General features: G+C 42.9%; 1 protein-coding gene across 1 annotated transcript; it reads left to right on the plus strand.

Annotated features, from left to right (window-relative positions):
- The first annotated feature begins 8,964 nt into the window (after window positions 1–8,964).
- Window positions 8,965–23,071, plus strand: LOC136666345 (H-2 class II histocompatibility antigen, A-Q alpha chain-like). The gene is made up of 3 exons (XM_066644465.1): window positions 8,965–9,037; window positions 19,523–19,804; window positions 20,903–23,071. Exons 1-3 carry the CDS (start codon window positions 8,983–8,985, stop codon window positions 21,022–21,024), a joined length of 459 nt encoding a protein of 152 aa, XP_066500562.1. The 5' UTR covers window positions 8,965–8,982; the 3' UTR covers window positions 21,025–23,071.
- Window positions 23,072–23,121: the final 50 nt, after the last annotated feature.

A 23,121-nucleotide genomic window follows, 5' to 3' on the forward strand; every position in this document is an offset into this window, starting at 1 on the left:
TGCAATGTTTCTTCATCTTATGAATGACTATTGTTTGCATTATCTTTTGGAATAAATTATAAGTCAAAGGAACTTTTGATTACTGCATTCTTTCTTACAAAAGAATTAGTCCAGACCGTGTGTAGCAGGTAGAGCTGTCACTGGGCCATTAGTTATTTTTGGGCTTGGGCAGCCACCGTAGTTGAGGAGCAGTCTTCCCCCGCCCCTCCCCCCTTTCTCTTCTGGGTCATGCTGTTGCTCATTAGCTCCAGTGTATATATACACGCAGTTAGCATGTGGTAGGCTAAGCTCCCACTTTTTATTCTTTGTGTCACAGTACTGTGGTGCTTGCTGCTGAGCGTCTTGGACGGGTTTACTAGAAAGAAGTTAAAGGAGCTTTTGATTACTGCATTCTTTCTTACAAAAGAATTAGTCCAGACCGTGTACAACACAAAACCATGTCCAGACCATCTTACAACACAAAATACTTAACAACATAAAAAAAAATAAACAAGCGCTCTAATCAGGATACAACACTCACTCATTGGTAAAACTGTCCATTAAAAGCTCAAATCTAAACTCGTTTGCACAAAGTAATTTCATTGTTCTAACTAATGGAAATTGTGGGGGCATTGAGGGTTGGTGTTATTAACCTCAAGCCTCGGGGCAGAAGAGATGAGGCTAACAGCAGTCGTATATCATAAGGAACCTTTATCAAGAGATTTCTGGGTGATGTGTGCACCCATTGGACCTTCCAATCCCTCACCAACTCCAGCACCTGCTCCTCAAGCAGCCACAGCACCTGCCATTCCATCAGCTGTGCCCCTGTTTTAGAGGAGTCGCAGCAGGACTGCTGCCTGTCCCTGCTCCAGTGACCTTAGTGCACGCCACTTCTGCTCCAGTGACTTCGGCACCCGCTGCTTCTGCTCCTGTGTCTGTGGTTCCCACCACCTCTGCTCCTGTGTTGGCTTCTGCTCCAGTGACTGTGGCTCCTGCGGCTTCTCGTATTCCTGTGTCATCCCCATGGTCATCTTCCAGAGCTGTGTCCAGGCTGGTTTCACAGTCTATGTCACAGGCTCCTACGAGTCCTGGGCCATTGCCTGTGATTGTTTTTGTACCTGGTCCATTCCTGTTTTAGTTCCTGTCTCTGTCTGTATCACTCTGCCTGTTCCCACCTTTGTCTCTGTCCCTGTTCCTGTGATGGTCCATGTTCCTTTGCCCAGTCCAGTCCCAGTTATTTCAGTCATCTGTCCATTGTCCAATCCCGTTTCATCTCCTGTCTCTGCTCCAGTCCTGTTTCTGCTCTGGTCTTTCTCTTATCTCCTGCTCAGTCTCTCGTCCAGTGTTTTGTCTCCTGTTTAATGTCTTGTGTGTAGATGTGTGTTTTGTAGATGTCTGTTCCTGCCCAAGTTCTCTTCAGTTTTTGTTTCTGTGACCTGCCTGCGTTTATTTTCAGATTGTGCTTTTGTTTTTCCTTGTGTGAACATTCACCTCCTTGTCCTTCTCATCGTGACATTAACGTTCCCCCAGACACTGATGATGTAACACGACTGTGGCTCCATCACTGGTTCTCTTGGTGAAAGTGGTTTAGACGCAGCAGGGACTGCAGAAGAGTTTGTTGTTTCCCTTGGTTTGTGCCGACTCTTACAGTGTTGTATTTAGTTGTTTGCCACAATTTACAATCACAGCAGCTCTGAAAGTTGAACTTCCAGTTTTTACAGAGCGACAGTAGTATAACATCACAGAAAAAAGAAGTTAATTAATTCCATGTTAATTTGCGTCCTGTAAATTGGATCTTTAAGCATGAGGTGGAAGGATATAAGCTTTGGCTGTGGAGCAGCGTAACGGTGTTCTCTTTAGTGCTGGGGTTAGTTTGGGGTGGTGGTGTTTTTCAGAACTCAGATCTGCCCTCAGTTATGAACATAAGAGTTCATAAGCAGGCTGAAGAAAGCTATAATTTTTTAATACGGTCCGAATAAACAGAAGAGCTGTTTAAAACACCTGCGGAAAAAAGGGGAAATGTGTCACAGTATATTTTCACTTCTGAAGAAGAAAGATGAGATTTTCAGATCTTTATATCATCCATTTTATGAATCTAAACTTGTTTTTATGAAAAATTTGTTTATATTTACAAAATGCATAATACATGTAACTGTCTGTGTAAAAGAGAGACTTCGGTTAATTTCCGAATTGGTTTATTCTCAATTGTGCAAGATTACCACATATATTTTCTCTGAGGTTCCTCATTGCTTTCATTTCCTCAAACCCTTTCCTGTTCTATCAGTGACATCTGTACAAAAATAGTTCAACTCTAATGTGGTAACAGGGTCTGCCTTCATCAAAAACAGTCTGTTAATAGGTGCATTCTGAATAAACATCATTCACTGCTGATATAAAAGACTATTTACACTCATTGTGTGATATGTTTTGTTTACGTGCTGCTATAATGCTGATAAACTGTTTACAAAAACACTGCCCTTCCAAAGGTATTGATTTTACACAGGACAGTGAGGTTAGAGAGCTTCACACACTCACCCTTAGAAGCCATAAAGAAACAAACAAACAAACATTTATTAAGTTGCAAAATGGCTTTAGTGACGTTAAAGTCCGTAGAAGACTTCCAACACCAAGAAATCTTCAATTAGTTCATCAATTTATCTATTTTGTCTCGTGACGATAACTGTGAAGAAACCTATTCCATATTTTAATGCCTATATATACGGCACGGTGGTGCAGCAGGTAGTCAGAGAGACACACACACACATGCTGCCCACCACTACTCTCTCTCTCACCTGGAAAACAAAGACTCCTACATCAGGATGTTTTTAGTGGACTATAGTTCCATCTTTAACACCGTCAGCCCCCACAAACTTACCCACAAACTGTACATGCTCTGCCTGTACCCCACCCTCTGCCACTGGCTTTTGGACTTTCTGACTGGCAGGTTCCTCAGCCCCATCCGCTATGCCCTGTCCACAGTGATAGGATGCATCCCTGGCAGAGATGAAGTGGCTTATGGGGTGGAGGTGACCAGGCTGGTGTCATGGTGTGAGGACAACAACTTCACCCTCAACACAGACAAGATGAAGGAGCTGATAGTGGACACGAAAAAAGAGAGGAGACCTCATTAGCCACTATTCATCCTGGAGCTTGAAGTGGAGGGGGTGATCCTCATCCCTACCGCTTCACACTCGGCTGCAAACTGGTCCAGCAAGAGTTGGCTCGATGAAGCCAACAAGACCACATCATCCGCAAAAAGCAGACATGGAATCCTGAGACCACCAAACCGGAGACCCTCCGCCACTTAGCTACGCCGAGAAATTCTGTCCATAAAAATTATGAACAGAACCAGTGACAACGGGCAGCCCTGACGGACTTACTGCCAGCCATACGAACCAGACTCCTGCTCTGTTTATACAGGGACTGGATGGCTCGTAGCAAAGAGCCAAATACCTCATACTCCCTGAGCACCCCCCACAGAATACCCCGAGGGACATGGTCGAATGCCTTCTCCATATCCACAAAACACATGTAGACTGGTTGAGCAAACTCCCATGCCCCCTCCAGGATCTTAGCGAGGGTAAAGAGCTGGTCCTGTGTTCCACGACCGCGGTGGAATCCGCATTGTTCCTCCTGGATCCGAGGTTCAACTATCAGTCGGACTCTCTTCTCCAGTACCCCGGCATAGACCTTACCGGGGAGGCTGAGGAGTGTGATCCCCCTATAGTTGGAACACACCCTCCGATCCCCCTTTTTAAAAAGGGGAACCACCACCCCAGTCTGCCAGTCCAGAGGCACTGCCCCCGATGTCCACGCGATGTTGCAAAGACGTGTCAGCCAGGACAGCCCCACAACATCCAGAGCCTTGAGGAACCCGGGGCAAACTTCATCCGCCCCCTGAGCCCTACCGCCAAGGAGTTTCCCTACCACCTCGGCCACCTCAGCCCCAGTGATAGACGAGCCCCCCCCGGGGTCCCCAAGCTCTGCTTCCTTGGCGAAAGACGTGCTGGTGGGATTGAGAAGATCCTCGAAGTATTCCTTCCACCACCTAATGACGTCCCCAGTCGAGGTCAACAGTTCCCCACCCCCACCATATACAGTGTTGGTGGAAAACCGCTTTCCCCTCCTGAGTCGCCTGATGGTTTGCCAGAAGCTTCTCGGAGCCGACCGAAAGTCGTTTTCCATGTTCTCACCGAACTCCTCCCACACCCTCAGAGTTTTTGCCTCAGCGACAGCCGAAGCCGCGAGCCGCTAGGCTCCCCGGTGCCTGTCGGCTGCCTCCGGAGTCCCCTGAGCCAACCAGGCTCGATAGGACTCTTTCTTCAGCTTGACAGCTCCCCTCACCCAGGGTGTCCACCACCGAGTGCGGGGATTGCCACCCCGACAGGCACCGACAACCTTGCAGCCACAGCTCCGTTCAGCCACCTCAACAATGGAGGTCCGGAACACAGACTCAATGTCACCAGCCTCCCCAAGGATGCAGTCGAAGTTCTGCCGGATGTGGGAGTTGAAGATCTTTCTGACAGGTTCCTCTGCCAAACGTTCCCAGCAAACCCTCAGCACGTGTTTGGGCCTGCCAAGTCTGTCCGGCATCCTCCCCCGCCATCTGATCCAACTCGCCACAAGGTGGTGATCAGTTGACAGCTCAGCGCCTCTCTTCACCTGAGTGTCCACAACATATGGCCGCAGGTCCAATGATACGACTATAAAGTCGATCATTGAAACGCGGCCTAGGGTATCCTGATGCCAGATGTACTTGTGGACACTCTTATGCTCGAACATGGTGTTCATAATGGACAAACTGTGACGAGCACAGAAATCCAATAACTGAACACCACTCGGGTTCAGATCAGCGGGGCCGTTCCTCCCCATCCCGCCCCTCCAGGTCTCACTGTCATTACCCACGTGAGCGTTGAAGTCCCCCAGCAGAACAATGGAGTCCCCAGAATGAGCGTTCTCCAGCACCCCCTCTAGGGTCCCCAAGAAGGCATGGTACTCTGAACTGCTGTTCGGTGCATAAGCACAAACAACAGTCAGAGCCCTTTCCCCAACCCGAAGGCGCAGGGATATTACCGTCTCGTTCACTGGGGTAAACCCCAACGTACAGGCGCTAAACCGGGGGGCTATGAGTAAGCCCACTCCTGCCTTACGCCTCTCACCCTGGGCAACTCCAGAGTAAAAGAGCATCCAGCCCCTCTCAAGGAGATTGGTTCCAGAGCCCATACTGTGTATCGAGGTGAGCCCAACTATATCTAGCCGGTACCTCTCAACCTCGCGCACCAGCTCAGGCTCTTTTCCCCCCAGAGAGGTTACATTCCATGTTCCAAAAGCCAGTTTCAGTAACCGAGGATCAGAACGCCAGGGCCCCCGACCCCGGCTGCCACCCGATCCACAATGCACCAGACCCGGATTACTACCTCTCCCACAGGTGGTGGGCACATGGGAGAGTGGACCCATGTAACTCCTTCGGGCTAAGCCCGGCCGGACCCCATGGGTGAAAGTCCGGCCACCAGGTGCTCGCCAAGGAGCCCCTCCCCCAGGCCTGGCTCCTGGGTGAGGCCCCAGTAACCCTACTCCGGGCAAGGGAGGCTGTGTCCGTGTTCTTAACTTCATCCTTGTCTTTATATATATATATATATACAAACCGGATTCCAAAAAAGTTGGGACACTAAACAAATTGTGAATAAAAACTAAATGTGGAGGTGCCAACATCTAATATTATATTCAGAATAGAACACAAATCACAGATCAAAAGAATATATCATTTTAAGGGAAAAGTATGTTGTATCAAAATTTCAAGGCTCCCTCTGGAAGCTGGTCAGGATGGAAGCAGGGAGATGTGCTTTCCTCTAAATTTGCAGGAAGTAGAGACGCTGCTGGGTTTTCTTGGTGATATAGCTGGTGTTACAGGTCCAGGTGAGATACTCTTCTAGGTGAACACCAAAGAATCCAATGCTCTTGACATCTCCAATGTGTAGCACAGGAAAACCAACACATACCTCCTTCACTACGTTTTTGCACATTTTTGTTTAGCACAGGTTTTTGCACATTTTGCACTCTGCAATCACCATGGAACTATTCATCACTGCACTGCACAACTGCACAACTTTCTCATTCCAATTCTTTGCACATTTGCCATAGCTGTATATTATTATTGCTTCTGTATATACTATGTTTATTTTATAAATCTCTTTTAATTTTATTTAATGTTTATTTTTGGAGCTTTATTAGATCTCTACTTTTATTATATCTCTGATTTACACTCTTTGCACATATAACTCCATAGTTACATTATTCTCTAGTACATACCTTTATCTTTATTTGTAATGATTATTTTAAATATCAAATGCATTTTCTCTGTGAAATTGTACCACAAATGACTATTTAGTGACAAATAAACTTTGACGTGATATGATTTGTGTGTTCTTGGGAGTATACAGACAAATTTGTTGGTACCCTTCCATGAAAAAAACTACAGTTGTCTCAGAAACTACATGAAACTAAAATATTTGGCATTCCTTAGTTAAGAAAAAAAAAATCTTAACAAAAGTTAAGCTTTTGATTTTTGTTTCATCAAAGTTTTTTTTTTAATAATAAAAAACATGAAATATAAAACTTTGGACTTTTAACCTAATATTTTGTTGAACAACTACAGGCAATCACTGAAAACAATTCCGTATTTCTAAATGAGGCATCTCCACTTTCCAACAGAAAATTTGGCCCACTCTTCCAGAGCAAACTGCTCCAGCTATCTCAGGTTTAAAGGGTGTGTTCTACAGATGCAGATTTTTACTCTTTCCAGAGATGTTCGATAAAATTCAGATGAAGACTCATAGACCACTTCAAAACAGTCGAGTGATTTGGAGGATCCACGACCTGCTACTGAGACAGAGCTTTCTGACACTGGGCAGTATGCTTCAATCCAGAATGCCTTGATAATCTTAAGACTTCATTGTGTCCCACACAGATTCAAGACCCCCATGCCAGACACAGAAATTCATTCATTCATTCATTCATTATCTGTAAATGCTTATCCAGTTCAGGTTAACGGTGGGTCCAGAGTCTACCTGGAATCATTAGGCGCAAGGCGGCAATACACCCTGCAGGGGGGCGCCAGTCCTTCACAGGGCAACACACACACACACACATTCACTTTTGAGTTGCCAATCCACCTACCAACGTGTGTTTTTGGACTGTGGGAGGAAACAGGAGTACCTGGAGGAAACCCACGCAGACACAGGGAGAACAAAACCACACTCCTCACAGACAGTCACCGGAAGGAAACTTACGCAGACACAGAGAGAACACACCACACTCCTCACAGACAGTCACCCGAAGTAAGAATCAAACCCACAACCTCCAGGCCCCTGGAGCTGTGTTACTGCAACACTACCTGCTGTGCCATCGTGCCGCCCTAGACATAGAAATGCAGCATCAACACAGAGCCAAGCAGGGTTCTGTTCTTTAAAAGCTTATTTTTTCCCATCTGTAAACATGACTTGACAAAAAGCTGCAGATTTGCCTCTGTCCAATGACCATTCTCCCCAAAGCACTGTGGTTCGTCAATATATGCATTTTAGAAAAAATCCAGTCTGGCTTTTTTATGATTTTACTTCAACAGTGGAGTCTTTTTTTGGGATCATTTTGGGATCATCTTCCATGAATTTTTTGTCGACTATTCACTCTCTCCTTCTGTTCAACCTGTGGTCAGTTTTCTTCTCTCATCTGTGTCCAAGGAGTTGGCCTACAGTCCAATGGACATTAAACATCTTAATATTTGCAGCTGTATTTACAGCTGTATTTGCAGCTGTATTTACAGAACCCTCAAGCTGCTTGGATATGGTCTTAAAGTCTTAGCATTTAACACTAGACATGCCACTATATTTTGAACCACTGATACTCAGAAGCACAAAGAGCTGGTCAATTGACTGCTATGACTATATACTCTAAGCGCAGTGCTGATTTTCTATACCAAAATCAAAACTGGCTCTCTGCACTAGTGTTAATCTGCTTGTCTAGATGTGTCTTTCTGATCTCCTCAGAGAGCATTCTGCTCTGTTTTCTCTGGTTCATGATTAGAGTTGTTCACACCATGATACCAAACAGCAGCGTGACTGTTATTACTATTTTCTGGTTCAACAGGCTGGATGTCTAATTATAAGATTTAAGATGTGTGATAAAAGTAAAAGAAAAGAGTTTGTTTGATTGATTGAAATACTAATATCATATCCATAACAATATTGTTCCAACCACTGTAGAAAATCTTTGTGCAGTATAGAATGTTCTTTAGAATTCTATGTCCTTGCTTTTACTTACACTGTGACAATCCAAAACATGCAGTTTTACCTAAGAAAAGTACTTTTAATTAATTTCAGGAGAACTGAGCATCTATCTATCTAGAAAATGTAAATCTGTTTTACAAGCACAACCCTCTATCCATCTATCCAGAAATACATGTATTCATATATCAAACTGACCCTGAAAAACCTTTGATGCACCAAAACTGGCCAGGTAGCTGTGTCAATTCAGAGCTGAAAGATTAAATGTAATTAAAAGCATATTTCAATGTTCATAAGGAATATATTTAAATGAATGTTTGCCTGATTTAATGGCAAACTTTCAAGACATTACTCAGAGTAATCCTGAAAACTAACTGAAATACAGCAAACTACAATATGTGTGTTTATGGAGTTATTTCAAAACCACAATTTGATCTAAACCCAAAGAAAACAAATATAAATAATATTAGTATAAAAATGAAAATGTAGTGCTTGTGGTATACAAGATAAAGAGTGATATTGTGAGTTAATGTTCTGAACGACCGTCCTACTGAGAGTCAAGACTGAAAACTAACTTCACCCGGAGACGGCAGAGTCAGAGTAAAAATAAATCTCCTAGTGGCTGATGATCCTGAGCTGTGTGAGTTAGAGAGAGAGACACAGAGAGACTGAGTTCAGTTTGGACTCTCTCCTGTGTGAGTGTGTGTCCTCTGCGCTGATCACAATGAAGCTGTGTTTAATCCTCGTCTGTGCAGCTCTGCTTTCTGCTGAAGCTAAAGGTAAGAATAACTCATTGTTTAATAATAAAGAGTTATAGTGTAATTACTGTGTTTTTACTGTGGTTTACTGTAATCTGGAGGAGTGCAATAATTTTTATGACTACATAGTTCATTGTTTAACTATATCTGCTACATGGCTTTCAAGAAGAAAGTGCTGTTGCAAATTGATATACTGTAAGCTTTAATTGATATTAATACCATAGAGTTAAGAGAGAGAGAAATCATGTACTTGATCTCTTTTATTGCTGTCATACATCAACCCTCCCAACTTTGTTGCATAGCATGAAAATGTGAGCCCTTTATTAATATTTTTTTTATTTTCAAACAAAAATGGTTATCTTCATTATTGTCAAAAAAAGCACGTGTTTTTGTACTCAATTAAACTGTCATACTGATATACACCTATTCTAATTTTAAAATGTTAAACCCAAATGCTATACATCTGTTAAAACATAAAATGTAATTTTTTTTGACATTAACATATTTTTTTTTGTCATGTTATGTTTCATATCTAACAGTTAATTATATATATATATATATATATATATATATATAGGGGTTGGACAATGAAACTGAAACACTGTAACACCTGTCATTGTAGTGTGGGAGGTTTCACAGCTAAACTGGAGCAGCCTGGTGGCCAATCTTATCTTCATTAACTGTACATTGCACCAGTAAGAGCAGAGTGTGAAGGTTCAATTAGCAGAGGGTAAGAGCATAGTTTTGCTCAAAACATTGCAATGCACACAACATTATGGGTGACATTCCAGAGTTCAAAAGAGGACACATTGTTGGTGCACGTCTTGCTGGTGCATCTGTGACCAAGACAGCAAGTCTTTGTGATGTATCAAGAGCCACGGTATCCAGGGTAACGTCAGCATACCACCAAGACGGACAAAACACACCCAACAGGATTCACTGTGGACGCAGGAGGAAGCTGTCTGAAAGGGATGTTCGGGTGCTGACCCGGATTGTATCCAAAAAACATAAAACCACGGCTGCCCAAATCACGGCAGAATTAAATGTGCACCTCAACTCTCCTGTTTCCACCAGAACTGTCCGTCGGGAGCTCCACAGGGTCAAGAGTGATTGGAAATAGTGCAGACAAAATGGGGATGTTTTCAAACCCTGCTGCTATTTGATCTGCCAGTTTGTATTGATTTGGCACCTCCCTTGGAACTCCAATATCATCTATATAAGTGGGAGAACCCTTAAAGAGATCAAATTGATCTGTACTGCACCGATGACGCGTCAAAGAAGAATTGGCGTCAGGTAGTTTAGAACCAATTATAAGGAGCGGGGCTGCCAACCTCATTATTGCACATGTGCCCTGACTTTTCTTTGGCATTCTGACAACCAAAATCTGCATCCCACAATAATAATACAACCCTGCTTGTGCCCATACGCCTACGAAGACTTTCGTGATGGTGTGATTACACCAATCGGATGGAATATGCCCCAATCTTATGTCGTTACCACGACGTGTTAATTTTGTATCTAATCTTACTATAATACTTGAAAGAATAAGTTCAAATCAAAGTTTCTAGTTCTTTTTTAAAAAATACTTGAAAGACGACCTCTTGGAAGATCAGCAGGCTCTTTATTTTCTTAAAGCATTGGGGAGCAGTCCCAGAAGGCCTCCTGCAGACTCACTCACAATGACATACTACAGTTTACATACACTTTTTGGGGTGAGATCACCTCGCCCCTCCTATTTTTTTTTTAATTAGGTTGCATTCCATAGGACACAAAAAGGTACCCTTATCTCCCCAAGGACGCAGTGTATCATAAGAGCCCCTTAAAAAGTATCCTTGTCTTCTAAGGAAGTCGTATTTCATACTGTACCAGACAATCTCATGCTACACCATTTGTTTCTACAGAATTCAGGCCTGAATTATAAACTCAAGTATCCCTTTGACCATTTTAATATTTTTGCCATAAAACTAATTTGTTTAAAATAATTATCATGTCTCTATATTATTTGTTTATTACAGTCACATGTCTCTATATTCTTGCCTCTGGGGAAATGTCCCATGCCTGATCTATGAATAAGTGGATTCATATATTTTTCATATGCTCACTTTTTCCTAATTCTCCATCACTTACCTGTGGGTTAGAATAGTTCTTCACAATAAAGGTGTAGTTCCCTTCCCCCCTTTCCGGTGTGAAGTGGCCTGTTTTGGTGTTGTTATCTATAGGTGGAAAAAGGGAACTCAGTGTACCACAATTCAGCGGGGCTCTCTCTTTTGTTATACTTAGCATACACTAATACACCTGATCAGACAAGGGTGCTGGGGTGGTTATCAATTTGGGTCTGGCAGCGGCACATGCAGCACACTCTCCCATCTTTTGGTGTCTGGCTTGTCGAATAAGCCAGTCCAAAATTCAGAAGGCCTCAGCTGGGGGAAGAGCCTTTTCTTATAAAGCCCCCAAACTCTGGAATGATCTTCCAGAAAATGTTCAGGACTCAGACACAGTCGCAATCTTCAAATCTAGGCTAAAAACTCATTTGTTTAGTTTATCTTTTGGTAGCTAATGCTCCCCCATAGATAAAGGCGGCAGATCCGGGGGGTGCATGGACACAGGGAATTATAGTAAACTGAGACGCTGGTGTCGTCCGCCTCTTCTCGCGATCACTCAGGTTTGTTGACGGTGGAGCGGAGGGATGCCAGTGTTTCAGGATGCTCCCGTGTCTGTGTGTCCTCCTGGTTCTCTCCTTTTAGTTAAAGCTGTCATAGTCAGATCTGCCGGAGTCATTAGCCACACTCTGGAAATGTTCATATTTTCTACTTTACAAACACAAAACAGTTCAAAACTAATTCCATCCCTTTACATCTTTCCGAGTAAACGACTGCCCACCTGTCTGTCTGGACACTGATGGATGACTGTCGAGATCCTCCTCCACGCTTCAGATCAGCTGCCCACGCTCCTGCAACCACCAAGTGCCTTGAAGCTGCCCCTACACTGAAGTTCTCACGGACTACTAACTATTATCACCAGTAGATTGACAAGAGGAGGATGGGTCACCCCTTGTGAGCCTTGGTTCCTCCCAAGGTTTCTTCCTCAGCTGGGGGAGTTTTTCCTTTCCACTGTCGACCCTAGCTTGCTCACTTGAGGGTTTTACATTTTGTTTTTACATTTCATGTCAAATCTTGTCTTACTGGAATTCTTTGAAGCCGCTTTGTGACAACGTCAGTTGTGAAAAGCGCTATATAAATAAATTTGATTTGATTTGACTACACTCCTCACAGACAGTCACTCGGAGGAATCCCACACGGACACAGGGAGAACACACCACACTCCTCACAGACAGTCACCCGGAGGAAACCCACGCAGGCACAGGGAGAACACACTACACTCCTCACAGACAGTCACCCGGAGGAAACCCACGCAGGCACAGGGAGAACACACCACACTCCTCACAGACAGTCACCCGGAGGAAACCCACGCAGACACAGGGAGAACACACCACACTCCTCACAGACAGTCACCCGGAGGAAACCCACGCAGACACAGGGAGAACACACTACACTCCTCACAGATAGTCACCCAGAGGAAACCCACGCAGACACACGAAGAACACAACACACTCCTCACAGACAGTCACTCGCAGGAAACCCACGCAGACACTGGGAGAACACACTACACTCCTCACAGACAGTCACTCGGAGGAAACCCACACGGACACGAGGAGATCACACCATCACCTCACAGACAGTCACCCGGAGGAAACCCACACAGACACAGAGAGAACACACTACACTCCTCACAGACAGTCACCCGGAGGAAACCCACGCAGACACACGAATCAAATCAAATCAAATCAAATTTATTTGTATAGCGCCTTTTACAACTGACGTTGTCACAAAGCAGCTTCACAGTTTCAAAACAGAACATTTAAATCAAAGCCCAATGCAAGCAAGCTGAAGGCGACAGTGGCAAGGAAAAACTCCCTCGAGGCTGGAGGAAGAAACCTTGGGAGGAACCAAGACTCACAAAGGGGACCCATCCTCCTCTGATCAAACTATAGATTGAATTTTAAATTATCACCAATGAAGTGTCATTATGCTACATAATAATAATAATAATAATAATAAGGTGAGCAGCTGGTCTGGTCTGGTCTGCAGGAGAATCCAGCAAACAATCTTCCATCAGTGGGCCACCATTCTCTCAGAAAACAGTAAAACAGTAAAAGGAAAGCAATTAGTTTAGTTGAGTGCAGCAGAGAATAAGAGCATGTGAATATTTTCTTTAGTGTAGTGACAGATCAGACTGTAACAGACTGGGAGTAGGGAAACCAGAAGGAGCTCAGGCAAAGACATCCTTTCGTTCCAAGCAAGAGAAATTGTGAGCACATCATCCAGGTTTACCCTGATTCTCCATGTCCATGAGTTCCTGAAATGACAACCTTAAACTAGACAGAGGTTAGTTGCCAAAGGCTAAACTGAACAAGTGTGTTTTGAGCCTAGACTTAAACATAGTGACTGTGTCTGCGTCCCGAACACTAGCTGGAAGATTGTTCCAGAGCTGAGGGGCTTTGTAGGAGAAGGCTTTCCCCCCTGCTGAAGTCTTATGAATTCTGGGTACTAGTAAGAGGCCGGCGCCCTGAGATCTGAGTAATCTTGGTGGTTCATAGTGTGTGATGAGGTCTTGCAGGTATTCAGGGGCGAGACCATGTAAGGATTTATACGTGAGTAAAATAATTTTGTAATCAATACGGAATTTAACTGGAAGCCAGTGAAGGGCCGATAAGACTGGGCTGATATGATCTAATTTTCTAGTTTTAGTGAGGACCCTGGCTGCAGCATTTTGAATTAACTGGAGTTTACTCAAGTTTCTGCTGGAGCATCCTGATAAAAGTGCATTGCAATAATCTAATCTTGATGTAATAAAAGCGTGAACTAATTTTTCCGCATCTGGGAGGGATAAGGAATTTCTTAACTTAGCGAGGTTCCGAAGATGTAGGAAAGCTGTTCTTGTAATGTTACCTATATGCTGATCAAATGATAGATCTGAATCAATTATAACACCCAGATTTTTAGCTGATGAGTTCGGGAGAACAGAGAAGTCAAAATTATGTATTAAGTCTGATACCTTATTTATAGCAGGTTTTGGACCTAGAAGGAGAACCTCGGTTTTGTCGCTGTTTAGCAGAAGGAAATTGTATGACATCCAATGCTTCACTTCTTTAACACAGTCCTCCATTTTCTTTAGTGTAGGTTTGTCATCTGGTTTGGCTGATATGTATAACTGTGTGTCATCTGCGTAACTGTGGAAGGTAATGCCATGCCTGCTAATAACTCTGCCCAGTGGCAGCATGTATAATATGAATAGTAAAGGTCCTAAAATGGAGCATTGGGGAACTCCAAATCTCATTTTTGTATGAGTAGAAGAAACATTATTTATGTTTACAAACTGATAGCGATCTGTGAGGTAAGACTTAAACCATGATAGGGCTGTTCCTGTTATTCCAACCATGTTTTTTAATCTTTCTAGCAGAATAGTATGATCAATTGTATCGAAAGCTGCACTGAGGTCTAGTAGAACTAGCATGGATACGCAGCCTCGATCAGAGGCGAGAAGAAGGTCGTTTGTTATCTTAACTAAAGCTGTTTCGGTGCTATGGTGTGGCCTAAAACCAGATTGAAATTATTCATATATGTTATTCTTATGCAAGTATGACCTAAGTTGTTGGGCCACAACTTTTTCTAAGATCTTAGATATGAAGGGAAGGTTAGAGATGGGTCTGTAATTGGATAGTACACTAGGATCAAGATTCGGTTTTTTGATCAGGGGTTTGATAACTGCTAGTTTAAATGCTTTGGGTATGTGACCTAGTCTAAGGGACGAATTTATGATTGTTAAGATGGGATTGATTATGACTGGTAATACTTCTTTAAATAGTTTTGTTGGTATTGCATCAAGTGTGCAGGTCATACAATTTGACGAGTAGATGATTTTCTCCAATTCTAGCTGTGGTAGTGGGTCAAAGTCCTCTAGTCTTTCTTCTATGTTTTGTTCTATATCATCCACACCAGATGACAGACAGGCTGGATTTAGTAATATGGTATTTATTGTTTGTCTAATATTTTCAATCTTATTGTTAAAAAAGTCCATAAAAGCATTGCTGGTGTGAATGGCTGGGATCTGTGGATCAGTAGCTGCCCGATTGTTTGTAAGTTTAGAGATTACATTAAAGAGTGCTCTAGGATTGTGTTTATTATTTTCAATTAGTGAGGACAGATGTGCTGAACGTGCATTGACGAGTGCCCTTCTATATTGGATAAGGCTGTCTTTCCAGGCACAGTGAAATACTTCCAGTTTAGTCGACCGCCATTTCCGCTCTAATTTCCTTACGGTTTGTTTTAGGGTGAGTGTTTCTTCATTATACCAGGGAGCGAGTTTTTTCTGTTGTAGCTTTTTACGCTTAAGCGGTGCTACACTATCTAAAATTGATCGAAGAGTGTTATCTAAGTAGTCCATTAGTCTGTCCAGCTCCAGTGGGTCTGCTGGACTACTGACTGAGGTCAATAAATCAGTGATGTTTTCAGTAAATTTAGGGGCTGTAGATGGGGTTAGTGAGCGCTTTAGATAATAATGTGGGCATTTTTTAATATCTAAACTCAGTTCATATGAAATTAGGTAGTGGTCTGAGACCGTGGAAGACTGAGGGAGAATATTTAGGTTTTTTATGTTCATGCCCAGGGTCAAAACCAAGTCTAGTGTGTGATTACAATAATGAGTAGGACCTGATACATTTTGTGTGAAACCAACAGAATCTATGATTAATGTGAACGCCTTTTTTAGGGGATCATCACTTTTCTCAAAATGAATGTTAAAGTCTCCTACAATTATTAACTTATCACATGACACTGCTAAATTAGCGGCTAGTTCACCAAATTCTTTAATAAATTCTGAATAGGTTCCTGGTGGTCTATAAATGTTTAATAAGGAGATAGTGTTCTATGTTAATGTACATAATTTCAAAGGAAGTACAGTTGTAACCATGTTTTTGGTTAATAATTAAATTATTTTTGTAAATTATACATAATCCACCCCCTTTGCCTGTCAGTCTGGGGCTGTGTACATATTTATAGCCTGTAGGAGTGGCTTGATTTAGTGCTAAATATTCATCATTTCTGACCCAAGTTTCTCTAAGGCATAAAACATCAAGTTTCTGATCCATTATTATTTCATGTATAATGACTGCTTTAGAGTTAAGTGCTCTTATATTGAGTAGGCCAAACTTTAGGTCTGTGGGGATGATACTACCCTCTGTATCTGATGGTTTAATAGTGATTACGCTTAGTGGCACGCTGTTTGATATTTTTTGGGTTTAAGTTTGATTCGGGGGACAGACACAGTCTTGATACTGTAACAAATTTTAATATTTCTTAGAGCAAGCTTTGTAGATATACCCTTACTATGGGCAAACAAATGGCCATTATCTGTAAGTGTATCCTTAAAATCACTTACCGGAGAACACACCACACTCCTCACAGACAGTCACCCGGAGGAAACCCACGCAGACACAGGGAGAACACACTACACTCCTCACAGACAGTCACTCAGAGGAAACCCACACAGACACGGGGAGAACACACCACACTCCTCACAGACAGTTACATGGAGCAGGAATCGAACCCACAACCTCCAGGTCCCTGGAACTGTGTGACTGCGACACTAACCTGCTGCACCACTGTGCCGCCATTATATTATATTTTATTATATTATAGTATATTATATTATATTTCTTTGAATTTTGTATATTTGAATTATATTTATTTAAATATATATTATATCTAAATACTTTTTGTATAGCATTTGATAAACTTGAAATTTTGAGGTGGTGAAATATCCATCCATCCATCCATTATCTGTAACCGCTTATCCAATTTAGGGTCGCGGGGGGTCCAGAGCCTACCTGGAATCATTGGGCGCAAGGCGGGAATACACCCTGGAGGGGACGCCAGTCCTTCACAGGGCAACACAGACACACACACATTCACTCACACACTCACACCTACGGACACTTTCGAGTCGCCAATCCACCTGCAACGTGTGTTTTTGGACTGTGGGAGGAAACCGGAGCACCCGGAGGAAACCCACGCGGACACGGGGAGAACACACCAACTCCTCACAGACAGTCACCCGGAGCGGGAATCGAACCCACAACCTCCAGGCCCCTGGAGCTGTGTGACTGCGACACTACCTGCTGCGCCACCGTGCCGCACTGTGGTGAAATATTCAGAGTAAAAAAATTCAGATTGAAAAATACGAATCCAGCCCCTGTGTCCTGTACAAGATCCTGGCCTTGTCTCATCTACACTATCATGCTTGGCCATGCTGTTTTATCTCAAATTAACTCTGCACCTACTTTTAACTCACACAGAATCACTGATCACCTTCTCCTTCCTCAGACTTCCTCATACATCACTATATACTACATTCACATTACTATAACCCCTTCATCTGTCATCAGTTCACTTTCACTTCTGTTCTGTTCTCTGTTGTGTGTCTGGTGTCGACCCGAGGAGGATGGGTTCCCTGTGTGAGTCTTGGTTTCTTCCTCATGTGCTGAGGGAGTTTTGCCTTGCCACTGTTACCCCTCGCTTGCTCATAGGAACTCAGACCCAGATCTCTGTAAAGCTGTTTTGTGGCAACTTTCTGTTGTGAAAAGCATGTTATAAACAAAATTTGATTGATTGATTTCTCTGGTCCATTTCAGTGGAATAAATGATTCTCCATTTTTGAACAGGCTGAATGACTGATTATATGATTGAAGACCTGTGTTAAACTAAATAAAGAAAATTTTCATTTGAAATATCACTATATACCACTTTATAAGCTTTTTTACGTGATACTTTTAGATTTTTTCTTAATTTCTAAGTGTTGTTTCAGTGATTTTTAAGGGTGCCAATAATTGCCATGACTCTAATATTTAATGCATTCATTAATTCATTCATTCATTCATTCATTCAATCATTATCTGTAACCGCTTATCCAGTTAAGGGTCGCGGTGGGTCCAGAGCCTACCTGGAATCATTGGGCGCAAGGCGGGAATACACCCTGGAGGGGGCGCCAGTCTTTCACAGGGCAACACAGACACACACACATTCACTCACACACTCACACCTACGGACACTTTCAAGTCGCCAATCCACCTACCAACGTGTGTTTTTGGACTGTGGGAGGAAACCAGAGCACCCGGAGGAAACCCACACAGACACAGGGAGAACACACCACACTCCTCACAGACAGTCACCCGGAGCGGGAATCAAACCCACAACCTCCAGGTCCCTGGAGCTGTGTGACTGTGACACTACCTGCTGCACCACAGTGCCGCCCATATTTAATGCATTTATAATGTAAAACTGCATTATAAATACTTATAGTAATGTTTACTAAGCTTTTTCATAGATCATAACTCGTTACGAGTGCGTTTATAAATTCTTAGTCATGGATTTCATAGAAAGGGTTACCATTTACTGTTTCTTAATAATTCTGAGATTCCATGTTTGTATTTTTAAATAAAACTTTGTTTTAACTGAAAACAAATATAAATATTCATAAACATAGGGCGGCACGGTGGCGCAGCAGGTAGTTGTCGCAGTCACACAGCTCCAGGGACCTAGAGGTTGTGGGTTCGATTCCCGCTCCGGGTGACTGTCTGTGAGGAGTGTGGTGTGTTCTCTGTGTCTGCGTGGGTTTCCTCCGGGTGACTGTCTGTGAGGAGTGTTGTGTGTTCTCCATGTGTCTGCATGGGTTTCCTCCGGGTGACTGTCTGTGAGGAGTGTGGTGTGTTCTCCCTGTGTCTGCGTGGGTTTCCTCCGGGTGACTGTCTGTGAGGAGTGTGGTGTATTCTCCCTGCGGCTGCATGGGTTTCCTCTGGGTGACTGTCTGTGAGGAGTGTGGTGTGTTCTCCCTGTGTCTGCGTGGGTTTCCTCCGGGTGACTGTCTGTGAGGAGTGTGGTGTGTTCTCCATGTGTCTGCATGGGTTTCCTCCGGGTGACTGTCTGTGAGGAGTGTGGTGTATTCTCCCTGTGGCTGCGTGGGTTTCCTCTGGGTGACTGTCTGTGAGGAGTGTGGTGTGTTCTCCCTGTGTCTGCGCGGGTTTCCTCCGGGTGACTGTCTGTGAGGAGTGTGGTGTGTTCTCCCTGTGTCTGCATGGATTTCCTCCAGGTGACAGGATTGGTGACTCAAAAGTGTCCGTAGGTGTGAGTGAATGTGTGTGTGTTTGTGTTGCCCTTTGAAGGACTGGCGCCCCCTCCAGGGTGTATTTCTGCCTTGCGCCCAATGATTCCAGGTAGGCTCTGGACCCTGAACTGGATAAGGGTTACAGAGAATGAATGAATGAATGAATGAATATTCATAAACATACTTCACATTCATTCAGGCATTACATCAAGCTTTTCCTGAATGAAAAGTAAGTTGTTGTTATGCAAATATGTCTGTATTATACCTGTGTTGTGTCTTTACTCCTAGTTGCCCCACAGAGCTCAATCTACTCCAAGGAGGATGTGGAGCTGGGCTCTAAAAACACCCTCATCTGTTACATCACTGGATTCTACCCTCCACATGTGGAAGTGTCCTGGACCAGGAACAATGTGAACGTGACGGATGAAGCCAGTCTCAGCAGATATTACCCAAACACTGATGACACCTTTAAACTGATCTCTACCCTGAGCTTCACTCCAGAGGAGGGGGACATCTACTCCTGCAGTGTGCAGCACACAGCCCTGGACAGAGCACTGACCAAAACATGGGGTAAGATTTCAGTTATGGCTCCATGAAAATAGAAGAAGTCAACACTGCTTACAGTGAGGGGTATAAATAGGCAGAAACCCTGTCATGGGAGTAGATGTCAGGAGGGGACTCTTTTAAAAACAAAGTTTCAATATAGTGATTTTTGTTTGTTTTAAAATGTGTGTTAAAAAAGTAAAAACTTTTATTCTGAGCTCAGTTTAAAATGTTGATGTTAGGTAAAGTAAATCAGATGTAAGATCATTGCTGTCTGGTATTCTCTGTGAGCAATCGGTAAAATAAGACACTTCAGGATTCACTGACTGTCTCTACCCCTGCATTTATCGTGTCCACACATCAACACAAACTGATAAGTATACAATCATAAAATTAGATTGATGCAAATAAAATATATTCAGTATGAATATATGTTCTGGTGTTTACTCCAAAACAAGCAGGGACAATATTATTACTATAAATTCAACAGAAACGAACAGGAAATGCTAACTTTATCACTGCCGTAGAATGGGTCCAAACCAGTTCCTTTCAGCTAGGGAGGGAGGGGCTAAGCTACAGTCCTTGGTTCTCCATTCCCCCACTGCATGCTTGGAACTAGGTGGACAGATGCTAGCTACATAGCTCCTCTCTAAAAGCCCACATTTCTTTTGACTCCAGTTGCAGAGCAAAGCCTCACCAATACTCCAATGTTGGAGGAGAGGTCTGTCTCCCCTGTAACGACTCTGCCCCATGTTCTTCTGGGCTGAGTCGCAGTGGTCTCCTCTGCCCACACATCAGTCACACTGCACTGCTCCACCACTATTGCCAGTCCCTGAAACTCTACTCCTTGATACCGCCATGCTGACACAAGAGATGCTCTGGCCCCTGGTAAATGGCATTCCAGAGGTCTTGAGGACCAACTGCGTTACTACCAGAAGGTCCAACTTCAAGATGCAGGTGTTTTGTATGGGCATGAAGGATGGGCTCACCACATGCACCCAAAGTTATCTCCCCTTCATGGTCACATTTTCCCCTAGTGACTGATCTCAGTTGTTTGTCAGAGCCCCACTGCAGGCTTGGGCGACTTCTTAAAATATATTAATTGATTTTGTGTGTGTGTTACAGATGTACAGGTGTCTCTCCCCGGTGTGGGAGCGTCTGTGTTCTGTGGAGTGGGGTTGGCTGGAGGACTGCTGGGAGTCGCTGTGGGAACTTTCTTCCTCATCAAAGGAAACAACTGTAACTGAGAATTAGACTCTAACTGTAAACTCAGCACTGCAGGATCTGTGTGGATCAATCTGATAATCATTTTAGTGACTATTGTAATTAAGGGTCTATTCTCCCTATTACACCATCACAATGATTTTGAAACTGTAATTTTGAGGAAAAATTCTACATAATGTTGCTTTAAATGCTGTTATACGCTGAACAATCACTCATTGTCCATTTTATCAGCTCCACTGACGATACAGGAGCACTTTGTAGTTATACATTTACAGTCTGTAATTGAGCTGTTTGTTTACTGTGGGTTTGTTCATGACTGTAAAGAAACCTGCAGTGGAGTCAATCAAATGTTAAACAGACAAATGGGGAAAAAATAACTTAAATAATTTAATAACTTAAATGTGAATAGCTTCAGTTAAATATCATGAAGATCATGACATTTTTGTACTGTCTTTTAGATACACTCTTAAAAGTAAAGGTGCTACAAAAGGTTATTTGAGCGATGCCATAGAAGAAACACTTTTGATTTCACAAAGAATCATTTTTACTAATACATTTAAAACCTTAAGATCGAGTGATGGGTTTTTAAACAATTTAAAATGTTTTTCACATTCACACATCTCTTAAACAAAAATGTTTCTTTATGAAACTAAAAGTGGTTCTTCTATAGCATCATTTAAATGTCTTACAACAAATATGTTATACCTGATTGATTAGAGTCAAAATGGATTTACAAATGCAAACTGGTCCCTTGGCTTATGCATTACTTATTTAGATTTCAGAAAGTTGGCAACCCTAATTCATACTCTGGCCTACCTCTAATACATACCCTTACAGTTACAAACCGGATTCCAAAAAAGTTGGGACACTAAACAAATTGTGAATAAAAACTGATAGCAATGATGTGGAGGTGCCAACATCTAATATTTTATTCAGAATAGAACACAAATCACAGATCAAAAGTTTAAACTGAGAGAATGTATCATTTTAAGGAAAAAATATGTTGTTTCAAAATTTCATGGCATCAACAAATCCCAAAAAAGTTGGGACAAGGCCATTTTTTACCACTGTGTGGCATCCCCCCCTTCTTCTTACAACACTCAACAGACGTCTGGGGACAGAGGAGACCAGTTTCTCAAGTTTAGAAATAGGAATGCTCTCCCATTCATGTCTAATACAGGCCTCTAACTGTTCAATCGTCTTGGGCCTTCTTTGTCACACCTTCCTCTTTATAACATGTTCTCTACAGGTGAAAGATCTGGACTGCAGGCTGCCATTTCAGTCCCGGATCCTTCTCCTACGTAGCCATAATGTTGTGATTGCTGCAGAATGTGGTCTGGCATTATCTTGTTGAAAAATGCAGTGTCTTCCCTGAAAGAGATGACGTCTAGATGGGAGCATATGTTGTTCTAGAACCTGAACATAGTTCTCTGCATTAATGGTGCCTTTCCAGACATGCAAGCTGCCCATGCAACCTCATACCATCAGTGATGCAGGCTTCTGAACGGAGCGTTGATAACAACTTTGGTTATCCTTGTCCTCTCTGGTCCGGATGACATGGCGTCCCAGTGTTCCATAAAGAACTTCAAATCGTGACTCATCTGACCACTGAACAGTCTTCCATTTTGCCACACTCCATTTTAAAAGACCCCTGGCCCAGTGCAAACGTCTGAGCTTGTGGAGCTTGCTTAGAAATGGCTTCCTCTTTGCACTGTAGAGTTTCAGCTGGCAACGGCGGATGGCACGGTGGATTGTGTTCACTGCTACATATAAGAAAAGACACAATTGCATCACACTACAGCCCTTCAGCAGTGTGGACTCTTCATGCAGTGTTGATGATGTGTTGAATCTTTGCATTTTCTTGTTCAGAATCCTTTAGTACAATTTTTTTGTCCTTGTTTGAGTGTTTGAACCCCGTCAGCACATCAAGGTCCTTGAACAACTAACCACCCTCACATCTTCTTCCCCAAAACCTTCTGAAAGGAAGTAAAGAGACACCAGCCAGTATCTTTTGCAAAAAACAAAATATGTGAATTGAAACAGCAAATACAGATCAATACCTTATAATAAATGTGAAATTTTCAAATTATCATACTTTCACATTATTTCATTAATTCAAC

This window comes from Hoplias malabaricus, chromosome 14 (assembly GCF_029633855.1).
Source record: "Hoplias malabaricus isolate fHopMal1 chromosome 14, fHopMal1.hap1, whole genome shotgun sequence".
NCBI lineage: Eukaryota > Metazoa > Chordata > Actinopteri > Characiformes > Erythrinidae > Hoplias > Hoplias malabaricus.